Source organism: Zeus faber (genome assembly GCF_960531495.2).
Source record: "Zeus faber genome assembly, chromosome: 22".
NCBI lineage: Eukaryota > Metazoa > Chordata > Actinopteri > Zeiformes > Zeidae > Zeus > Zeus faber.
Window position 1 is genome coordinate 15,659,536 of NC_137209.1, and position 12,141 is coordinate 15,671,676.

The window sequence follows — 12,141 nt, forward strand, 5'->3', positions numbered from 1 at the left end:
GTGTGAACATCACAACATCAAATCTCAGCGGAAATTGTCAACTGCCATTGAGATTGTGCGCCTGCACGATGACAAAGCCAAAGAAAGTGGCAAGTGGGCGAGTGTGGACTTGCCACTGAAGTGGAGGAACGACTTGTGGAATAGCGTCAGACTCATGAGGTCTAATTAGTGTATAATGTCAGCGCTGCAAGTTTGCTGCACAAACAACCACAGTAGCGAGTTGTATAGCATCCATGTTCATTTTGGTGTCAAAACATCACAAGATATTTTGCTTCTTGTGAGAAAAATACATTCTCCTGAGTAGCGAGCACCACAAAACTGAGTCCATCTGTTCTCCATCTTGAGATTTTTACCTTCTCAAAGGCAGCAGTTTTAATCCGGTGTGCAGAAGAGACTGAGAATATGTAAATGTCAGTCATCAAATTTGCCCTGCTCAATTTTTCCATTGTTGTTTTCAATTGAGAAAAAAATTATAATAATAAAAATAAATCCTGTAATGTAGCCCCAGGTTTATTGGTTGGGAGATTTACAAAGATGGCGAGTGAATTTACTTTCTTTTAGCAACTTCACATCCGAAGGTTCATGAGAAGCCTTGGGATGAGATTGTATTTCCATTCACGATCTTTCGGCCAACTCTCAACATATACAGCTATACGTGGAACTTTTGTTAAATTCCACACCAACGCATGGAGGATCGTTGTCCGGTCAAGGACTTTGGTTGACGTACCTTCAAGGACTGCACAGCACTACATCTATGTTTGCATGTGCCTTCATAAGTGGCACGTTATTGCCTTTGGAAATGCCAACTTCCATTTTCCATACTTATTCTCCACTCCTACCGTCAATAATATTTAACTTACAACATCCAACTCATATAAAAAAGGTGTTTAGGCTACAATAGCTATAGATAATGTTTTACCTTTGTCCAATTTGCCGAACATTTTTATGAATGCCCTCCCCAAAAAAGGTTTTTTTATAAATGTGTACATCATTTGGAATTTCACCTCTACCTTTAGTAGAGTACTGGTTTTCACAAACAGACCAGAGAGACCCCCCCCCCCACCCACACACACACCAATTCACACATAAATGTGTGTGTGTTGGACATAAGTAGACAACGGTCTACTTATGTACGAAACAATCTTGTGTCACACACACACACACACACACACACACACACACACACACACACACACACACACACACACACACACACACACACACACACACACACACACACACACACACACACACACACACACAGTTGGCAGAAACAGATGGAGAAATCGCCTGGGAAGAGTGGGGGAGGGGGCTGGGTCTGCACTACTGTTCTCCCATCGTGCCTCAGTGACAGGACATCGTTTCGGCACCGGTGAGATTTGTTTGGCAGAGTGTGTGCATTGCGGGCCTGTGGTATTCCCTTGGATGTCCCCTACAGTAATCCCCCGATGAACACATTTTGTTTTCTTCATATGTCTGCTCTAAAGTGATAAAAAAAAAAAAAAAATTGATTGTACTTACAAGTCAAACACCAAATAGTGGAATCCCTCCTCGGATATGCTGTCATGCAGTCGCACTGTGGAGACAGAGTAGAGAGAGAGAGAGGAAGGGGAGAGAGAGAGAGAGAGAGAGATACAGACAGAGGAAGACAAAGACAGATAGAACAGGGTAAATTGAAAGTTTTGCCAGAGATAATTGCCTCTCGGAAAAGTGTTCTCCCTGTGCAGTCGTGTGTGAGCGTGTGCACCTTCCCCCCCCTACGGATTCTGGCAGCATCTGCTCTCCCTGCCTACTTCACTGATTGTGACTTACATGGTCTGACACAAAACATTTGTGAATATGTTTGCATTACATTTCACTGCATATATGTATGAAAGTATGTATATGTATGTGACAAATAAAAATCTTGAATCTATCCTGCATATTTTGTACATATCATACTTATTTCTTGACATACTATAAGATCGGAATTTATTGATTGTAGTATTAATATACAGTGCACATCTGTACAGTTACACATACAGTCTAAGTACATTCCATTGACTTCCATTTGAACTCACCCTTTTAATATTATATTAAGTATTTATATTATATATATACACACAGTACTTGCTTGAGTACTATGCAAAAGATTTTTCACAAAAACATTTTTCTTAGACGGTTATTTTCTCCACACACACACACACACACACACACACACACACACACACACACACACACACACACACACACACACACACACACACACACACACACACACACACACACACACACACACACACACACACACACGGTCTTCTCTTCACAGTTGAAACTGAGACTTGCTTCCTTGGACCAGTGTTAAGCTGTCCTCAAAGCTGTTGTCCTGTGAGCCACCTTGACAAGACAAGAAACTTGGCTTCTGATTCTGTTGTGGCTTTGAGTCTACCAGACCTTTTCCTGTCAGAGGTTCCTCCAGTTTCCATGTGCAGTGTTTCCCTTATATTGATTTATTTTCCGGCGGCCCGACACAATATCAACATTGACCGCCACATAGAGTTTCTATTTTTTTTTACCTCTATAAAATGGGTAAAATCTTATTTCATCGTAGAGCTTAGCCCCTCATTGCCCTGCTCTCTCTCTCTCTCTCTCTCTCTCTCTCTCTCTCTCTCTCTCATACAAACACGTTGCCAAGGAAAATCAAAATATGATCATGTGCATTATGTTTTATGGAGAGATTTTAATTAATTGTAATTGTGTAGTTGATGATAAATAAAGAAGATTATATGATAGCACCATTAGAACAGCAATACACGACTTCCTGTAGTGCAATATTGTCCAAATAAAACTTGTCAGGGTTAAATAACATAATATGTTCCAACACTGCTATTATACAGACAGAGGGTTTGTTAGTAATCAACAAAACACATGTAGGGTACACATGTAGGAATTGTTTGCATAAACTCTCAAGGGTTAATTTACTTCCATTGCTGCATGACAGCTGCAGGTTGTTAACCCATTACTTGTTCCCTGTGAAAAAGGCCTTTTTTAGAACGCTGAAATTTACATTATTTTCCAGTTTTTGGAAACAAACTTTTTTTAACCCCTCGCAGTTTATCCCTTTCCTTTGTATCATTTCAGGTTATTCACTGGACTGCTTACATTTTAATAAAAACTGGAAAGATTTTCTAAAACTTTTGGGTTTTGGACCAGACAACATTAAACCACCTGCCTAATATTGTGCGAGTCCCACTTGTGCCGCCAAAACAGCTCTGACCTGCCTAAACGATGTTTAGGTACGTGGTACACGTCAAAGTAATATCCACATGAATGCCAGGACCCAAGATTTCCCAGCAGAACACCTTTCCAGAGCACCACACTGCCTCCGCCAGCTTGCCTTTTTCCCCATAATTGTGCCATCCCTTCCCCGGCACACGCACCCGACCATCCACATGATGTAAAAGAAAACATGTAACATCAGACCAGGCCACCTTCATCCATTGCTCCATGGTCCAGTTCTGACACTTACATGCCCATTGTAGGCACTTTCAGCAGGGGTCAGCATGGACACTCTGACCGGTCTGCAGCTACACAGCCCCATACGCAGCAAGCTGTGATGCACTGTGTGTTCTGACACCTTTCTATCATAACCAGCATTAACTTTTACAGCAATTAGGGCTACAGTAGCTCTTCTGTGGGATCAGACCATATCTGATCCTTCGCTCCCAAAGCACATCAATGAGCCCATGGGCATCTATGGCCTTGTCACCAGTTCACAGGTTGTCCTTCCTTGGACCACTTTTGCTAAGTACTAACCACTGCATACAGGGAACACCCCACAAGACCTGTCATTTTGGAGATGCTCTGACACAGTCATCTAGCCATCACCATTTGGCCCATGTCAAAGTGGCTCAGATCCTTACGCTTGTCCATTTTTCCTGCTTCCAACACATCAACTTCACCAACTGACTGTTCACTTGCTGTCTAATATATCCCACCCCTTGACAGGTGCCATTGTGACAAGATTTTCAATGTTATTCACTTCACCTGTCAGTGTGCACATTAGGTACACCTGTACGATCCAATATAATCCAATATACCAGTACTGCCATGAATTCTACTTTTAGGAAGTTTCTAATGTTCAGTTTTTGTTGACATAAAATCAGAAATTTGTGTAAATTCAATTATATGTTTATGACTGAGGTCGTAGATATAAACAGACATACATGAGGGGGACAGAATAATAGGCTATTACATCACTCTAGAGCAGAGTTCCCTAGAGTTCCCTATTTTATAGTCACAGACCGGACCGCAGCGCACAAAATGTTCAGGGATCCGAGATGCAAAAAAAAAAAAAAAAGAAAAAACCCTACCCCTGTGTTTCGAGTATAAACTCGGAATTCGACTCCCGATTTCCAAACCTGTGAGCAGAGCAAGGTGCAGCCACAGCCGCCCACCACTGTTAAGCAGCGTATACAGAACGGGGAGGGAAAATAAATAATAGATAAATGGAAAGATGAATAGACCAACCCAACGAGGGGGCGCCCACGCTCGCTGTGTTTCATGAATAGCACCGGATCTAAAATACTGTGTGTGTGTGTGTGTGTGTGTGTGTGTGTGTGTGTGTGTGTGTGTGTGTGTGTGTGTGTGTGTGTGTGTGTGTGTGTGTGTGTGTGTGTGTGTGTGTGTGTGTGTCCGTCCCCTCTGGGGGAATGATCGGGGCAAAATTTGCGTACATTGTATGTTTTATTTAAGATGTCATTTTTCAATAACATTTCCTTATTGAAAAAAACATAAAAAGCATCGTGCCCCTGTCTGGATTTAAAGATTTAATCCACGAGCTTGAACCGAGGTACACGGAAATTGTCAACTGCCATTGAGATTGTGCGCCTGCACGATGGCAAAGGCAAAGAAAGTGGCAAGTGGGCGAGTGTGGACCTGCCTCTGAAATGAAGGAACGACTTGTGGAATAGTGTCAGACTCATGAGGGTCTAATTAGTGTATAATGTCAGTGAGTGTATATATACACACACATCCATCCATATCTATATACACACACACACACACACACACACACACACACACACACACACACACACACACACAATATATATATATATATATATATATATATCCTAACCTTTGTACACGCATGTGTGAGACTACAACTGACAACTACATAAGTTCCCCTATGGAATATAACTTTATTTTGATTGCTTTGACTTAGTCTTACCGATGTTGGCGTGCTTGAGAAGACGGCATATCCTGGCCTCCCTCTCCAGCTTCTGGTGATCTGCGCAAAGGAAGGAGAGAAAACACGAGTCAGTAATGTATTACAAACACAAGGCCCGCCAACATAAGGGCTTCACTCAGGAACATGTCAAACCCATGCTGCCAAGCTATGCCGTCAAGGCCTTCGCCCCCAGATCTTCCAGAATACTTTAGTATGTGAGTAAAATGAAGGATGGCTACTATCTGGTGGAGTAAGTACTTTGGTCATATATCCATGGCACTTCCTTTCAGTGGGTTGATGACATTGCATAGGAATATTTACAGATGTCCTGTCGTCACAATGTATTGTGGAATACATTTCCCAGGGCAGTGCAGTGTTTGAATATTTCATGGATGTTATCCTGGTACTTCCCCGCATACTATTTCAGCATACTATAGTTGGACACACTCACTAATTTGGCGTACTAAACAGTATGGTTCTTTGCCATGTTGGACTCAGTGTTGGTGTCCGGACTCACCGACTTACATGGAAAAGCGATGTGTTTACGCAAGTTAATACAGTATATGTCTCAAAATCTATCTCTGAACAATTTGAGGCGAGAAGTAAGCAATCCAGTTGCTGAATCTTCACCCATATTAGATCTACAAGTCCTTATTTAAAAGTTTGTTCCGACTTTCGTTGATGTGCTCCAAGCTTGTGGGAGACACTGCCACCGCACCGCGACGCAACAGGACTCTCAGACGCGGGGGTTTCTTGTTTCATATAAATGTAAAATAAATAAATACCTCTACAATAAAAAAATATTAATATTGATCTTGTTTAGAGGAACAGAGCGGATGGAGCAGATAACCATATAAAGAAATCTGTGATGAGCTGACATCAGCTCATGACAAAAGTGGAAAAAACCTTTAAAAAAAAAAAAATAAATAAAAATAAAAAAAAGCGTTCAGGGGGTCAAATGCCTGAGCATTTTGTTCACAGCGATTACTTTGTCATTTGTTTTCCTCATTATTCAACATTTTGGCCACGGATATACTGTATATCTAACAGAAAATAATGAAAAATATTCTTTAATTATTATTCTTTAAATATGGCTTCACCTTCAGACAACAGCCCCACAAACCAGGGTTATCTCAGAAGAAAAAGTACACACACACACACACACACACACACACACACACACACACACACACACACACACACACACACACACACACACACACACACACACACACAAGAGTCACACACAGAGTCACATTTCTGCTGAACTCAACAAGAATCGTCAAGCCCGTCTCTCCGTGGAGCCTTTTGGAATTCTTTGAGACCTCTCCGAGGGGATTCCACATGACCCACACTCTGCTCCCTCCACCCCACCTCCCGCCCTCCGCGCCCACTGGGAATGGAAGAGGCAGTAAAACAAACAATCCTGAGTCACTGCTGTGTTGCCTGGAAGATAACCAGTGACCGCCAATTTGATTTTATCATCTCGAAAGAGAAAAAGCTTGGAATGAAGGCCAATTTCCACTCCATCTTCAAATAAGTGGTATGTCTGTTAGTGTCAAGGCGGCATGAACTGCAGGCTACATTCAGATGCTGACATGAACAGGAATAACTTGAATTTCAAAAGGCAAGACTGACTAGATGACATATTTTTAAAAGTTTTGAAATATTTATAATTACTACAATACTAAATAATAATAGTAAATCCAGTCCATTGCATCCATTATTTCACGTTTATGCGTTTTTTGTGTGAGTATATGTGACGTTGCTTCATGAGAATATGCAGTAACGACCCATGTGCAAATGAGAAATAAACATGCTGAATTCCTTTTTGGTATCATTTTGGTGAAAGCCATCATAATGTGACAGATAAACTGGGCCCTCGTTGAACACCGCGTGTTGACTAACTTCCATACAGATGTTTAACATTCACACAAACCTTTTTGGGTTTGCACTTGAGCAGAAAGTGTGCTGGCCACTGGGAGATGTGACTCCAGCCAATGAAAACAGCAGACATTAGGGTGTCCACCACCACTGCAGGACCCATTCTTTGAAACGCTTTCAAACTCTTAGGAAACACTGAGTTCGCTGAGAGTACATTGATTTTCCACAGCACCATTCCACTGTAGGAACAGTTGAGAGAGGAAAGAGCGTCGGGGGGTGGGGGTTGATAAGCGCGTTTACCGGCATCAAAAGAAAAAAGGGGGGTGGGAAAAGAATAAATATAAACAATACACACTTTGCGTCACTCAACAGTCGCTAGGATGGAACGGCCACATGAACCTCTCGCAATGACGAGAAGAAACCCGCTACCCCTACAAATTCACTTTGCCAAGTTCATTTAAAGCAAGTCAGCGTCACCTACTCAGAGCCAAATGACTTGCATGTTGAACCAAAGTATAAAAAGGTTTCTGAAATATAGAAACATTTGACTAAAAGGGCGATCTACAGCAAATAGAAAACAGACAGAATAACATAAGTCAGTAATTATTAAAAGTTTATGCTATGAACTTTGGAAGAGCCGAGGAAGAAAAAGATGGGGCGACTGGAAAGATTAAAAGAATCCAACAGAGGGAATGGAAAGTGGAAAAGGGAGAGACAGGGAGGTTTCAGACTGGGAAAGAAAGGCTAATCCCTACAAATACCTGATGAGTATGGAACAAATATATCCCTGGTTAAAAATTATAAAAACAACTGTTACTGATGTTTTACTGGTTGAATACTTGGTGGTTTTACTACAGTGGGTGAATTCTCTCTATGTGTGTGTCATGTATGAACAAAAAAAATGTTAAAGCTTATTGAATATTTTCTGATCATCACATTTTCCAATCAACTATTGTGTCCAGGGGGTTGCTGAACTACTGACTTTAAATCAGTGGCATATTATCCATGAAGACCTTTAATATTTGATTTTTTTTTTAAATAACATCTCCGAAAACAGAATCCGAGCCGCTGACCAATCAAATTTCTTAATCCATCTTAACACCCCCCCACCCCCAATCGAATCGGTGGAGAGTCCGAACCAAATGTCGCCCCAATCGGTCGCGCTTCCGCTCAGTTGTAAACTCGGTCCGCTCGAGCAAGATGTGATCGCTTGACCTCGGCTCCAATGGCGACTGGCCTTGCAAAGCCTCTAATCCTAATCAGACCGATCAGCTGCGCTTTTCCGGCGACCGAACGGGGCATCAGGGCACCCGGGAAGAATCTCTGGCTTCAGGCCCCTGCTCTTCATTACCTTTATCATCCCCTGCGAGGCAACCCTCCCTAATCTGTGACATAACAGGATTTGAAGCCTGAGTAGTGCTCGCTAAACATGGGTGGGGTGTTATCTCTACAGGGTGCTACTTCTCCCTCCCTTCTCCCTTGTTTAGTCTCCCGTTCACATCAAAATCATCGGATTGCTTTGTACAGTCTCCCGTTTGCCGCCAAGATTTTCCAACCTTTTCCCCCTACCGAAACCACATTTTCTCTGCCAAAACAACTAAACAGGAAGGCATTTCAGCCCGGAGAAGGGAATTTAAAATCGAACAGCATGAGCAAATTAGGCTGTCGCACATTCATAAAGTCCAACTCCGGTCAAACGTTTTTTTTTTAGAACCCATTAGCAACCGTGCCCCCAGAAAGGAAAGAAATGAAGTGACACACAAGACAACAAAAAATGGAAAAGAAAAAAAAAAAAAAAAAGTGTCGTAGTGTTGTGTGGTTCACCCTGGAGCTGGCCCATTTAAGAGCCCCCCCCCCCCCCCCCTCCCCCAAACAAGAGTCGTAAGTGTCGGGCCACAGAAACGGGAGCAGCAGCTATTTTCAATACAGGCAAACCAATCAGATGACCTGCTTCCCTGGCACGACGGGAGTGGAGTAATGAAAGCGCATCTGTTTCAACAGATGCCTGCGAGAAATGGAATTGGACAAGCTTCCACATAAGGCACATTATCTGCTTTTCTTTTTGTGATTTCCTCCTCTTGGCCTTGGTGACCTTACCCCAAACTTTCAACATCCACGGAGATCGTTACATCTGATAAACGCGAACCAATGGAAGACATCTGTATGTTACCAGCTGGTTCATAACGCAAGATGTCTGCATGTAGAAACACCCAGGAGCGTCATATATATATTTTTTTTATCTATTTAGGCTATTCTGGCCCAGGCACAGAACTGCAAATACAGATTAGCCCCCCCCCCCCCCCCCCCCCCCCCGTGTGTGTGTGTGTGTGTGTGTGTGTGTGTGTGTGTGTGTGTGTGTGTCTCAAGATGAGGTCAATACAACAGAATCAACCTAATGAGATGACTCAATAGAACATTTGGAAAGTGTGTGTATGCGTCTAGGTGTTCATTTTTACGGTGTCTGGCGACTAGGAAGAGTCTTCAGTGTGAGTCACTGCTCCACCACCCAGGAGACAAAGGCACTGGGGGCTGGTGAGCACGATTCCCCTCTTTATCTTCCTCCTCCCTTATTCTCTTCTTCAGTGACTGGACAACAATTCAAGCTGTAGGGCCACTCCACCCTGGGTCCACCCTCGATTAGATGAGGTTTCTGAAATGTAGCTCTGAAGTTGCAGTGACTCAGAATTAAAGCAATATAGTGACTGAGCATTCTCTGGATAACTTTGTGTTCAATTTGGGTGAACTTTGCCACGTACATTTGGAGCAACGACCGATAGCAAGACTGATATGGCTGTGTTTATCTCTGTGCATTCTCAGTGGTCAATAGGGCAACCTTGTCGGTCGCATTTCCCGGGCTGCGGACTATGTTACTCGCTGCAACTTCCCTGTACCCAGGGGCTAGGGCGTACCCGACAGGCTGTCTGTGTAAAATGCGATTTGGTTAGTGAAGGATGTGATTAATGGTTTCAAATGGCTCTTTACATAAAATACGCACAATTTTTTCGGACCATTAGACAAGTCGACTAGTCCAAGTTTAAACTTCCGTTTAACATCAGGGAAAGTAGTTGTTAGGATCGTCCCTAATCTGAATGTGTCCAAACAACCAGCAAGGGGACCCAACGTTTTCCTGATTTATCAGTAACACCAATACAAGAACTTATAACCAGCCTTAAAAAATATAGATTTTATATACAAGTGCTGCGTGGCGCACATGCATGAAGCGAGCCATCTGTCAATCACCAGCAAACCGTCAAAAGCTGTAATTACTCTTCTGAATGTGTCGGAACAACCAGCAAGGAGACTGAACATTCATTTTTGTAAAAATTTGTTTCCAATTAAAAGCCCTCTAGCATTTGATACACGGGTCCAGCCATATACTGTAGGTTTTGAGGTTAATTTTGACAGCAGCTTCTGAATGGAGTTGTTTTTTTGTTTTTTCCTGAGAACAACCGACCGATGAAAAAGTGAAAAAGACGACTAAGGCTTTTCTCGGTGACTAACATTTGGTTGACTATTTGGGGGCAGCCCTATTGCCCACACAGGAACACACACACACACACCAAAAAAAAGCATATAGACACTCCAGCTACGGTTCACATGTACTCAAACCAAAGCCACGGTGCGGAATGCTCAGACCCTACCTGGACACTGCGCTCAGCTCTCAGCAGATAGACAGGCTAAATATATCCAAGTGGAACATGGTTTGGTGTGTCTGTCAGTGTGTGTGTGTTTGGGTTTCTTCAGTTAAGAGAAGTGAGAATGCGTTTTGTGTCTCAGAGAGACTTCAGGTATCCCTGGAGAAACTCTGTTGTGGGGAAAAAAGGATGCTACCATCAGAGAGCAGAAGAAAATAGACGAGGCATCATGACTTCACCAATCTCGCACCGTGGGGACAAGGTCTCAGAAAGATTTCAGTGGAATTGTGGGGAAAAAAATACATACAACGGATAGACCATGCCCCCCATGTAATTGATGAGAGAAACAGAAAGTAAGACACACAAAGAGATAATAATTTATTATCATTATCATTTCCCTTTCTACCTGCTTTGGCAATACTGAATTTATGTACGGCCATGCCAATGAACCCTTGTTGAGTTGGATAGCATTAAGAGGGAGAGGTAGAGAGAGAGACACACAGAGGGAGACGGAGAAAAAGACAGACAGAGGTCTACACAAAGAGAGATGCAGATTGGTATCAATGGAGGCATCAGACTGGTGGAATCGTGTCTTCTGTAAGCTGCTGGTGATGAGATATGGAAGAGGCCAAAAATAATCTGTCTGAAACTCACTGCGCGCGCGCGCACACACACACACACACACACACACACACACACACACACACACACACACACACACACACACACACACACACACACACACACACACACACACACACACACACACACACACACACACACACACACACACACACACACACACAATTCATTCAAATGGTGTGTGACGGAAAAACTAACTAAAAGCTGAAAACTAAAACTACGATTCAGTTTGCCAAAATTAAAAACTTAAAATCAGTTTGCGAAACTGTCTCATGCTTAAATGAGCGTTATGACCTCCATTAGGTATGTTGCAGGTAGTATGTACAATATGTAGAAGCATTTATGAATTTGAGTAGTACTGTATATGGACTACAGTCAAATACTCCATGTTGCGTTCTTTAGCCAGGTCCATGCAACAAACCCAGGGCCGGTTTAGACTGTTCCTGTTTACATTGTTTCACGTCAATCATCAATAAACCTACAGTATAGTGACATATTCGAACTACAGCGCAAAGTAATTAAAAGCGTGCTGAGAAGCAGGCAGAACGAGGAGCAAAAAGTTACAGAAACCACTGTGCATTCCACATGAGAGCATTGTCCATCCAAGAGCAGGATTCTCATATTTGTTCCTAATCATAGCTCGTCAATTTATTGTTCTTACAAGCCTGAAGGAAAAACCTAATTTGGGTTGTAACAAAGATCGCCCAACCCTTGACCCCCGTCTGCTTACTCCAGTGCCGGTTGTGTTGTAACCTGCACCAGCACAGA

At 42.7% G+C, this 12,141-nt stretch overlaps 1 protein-coding gene across 2 annotated transcripts in view; it reads right to left on the reverse strand.

Moving 5' to 3' along the window:
• Nucleotides 1-12,141, reverse strand: part of camk2d1 (calcium/calmodulin-dependent protein kinase (CaM kinase) II delta 1) — a 121,510-nt gene that overhangs the window by 85,955 nt on the left and 23,414 nt on the right. For both annotated transcript variants that reach the window (XM_080023388.1, XM_080023387.1), the window contains exons 3-4: nt 5,213-5,272; nt 1,522-1,576 (exon numbers count right to left, since the gene is read on the reverse strand). In XM_080023388.1, coding sequence (XP_079879514.1) covers nt 1,522-1,576; nt 5,213-5,272 — 115 coding nt within the window. The remainder of the gene's footprint in view (nt 1-1,521; nt 1,577-5,212; nt 5,273-12,141) is intronic.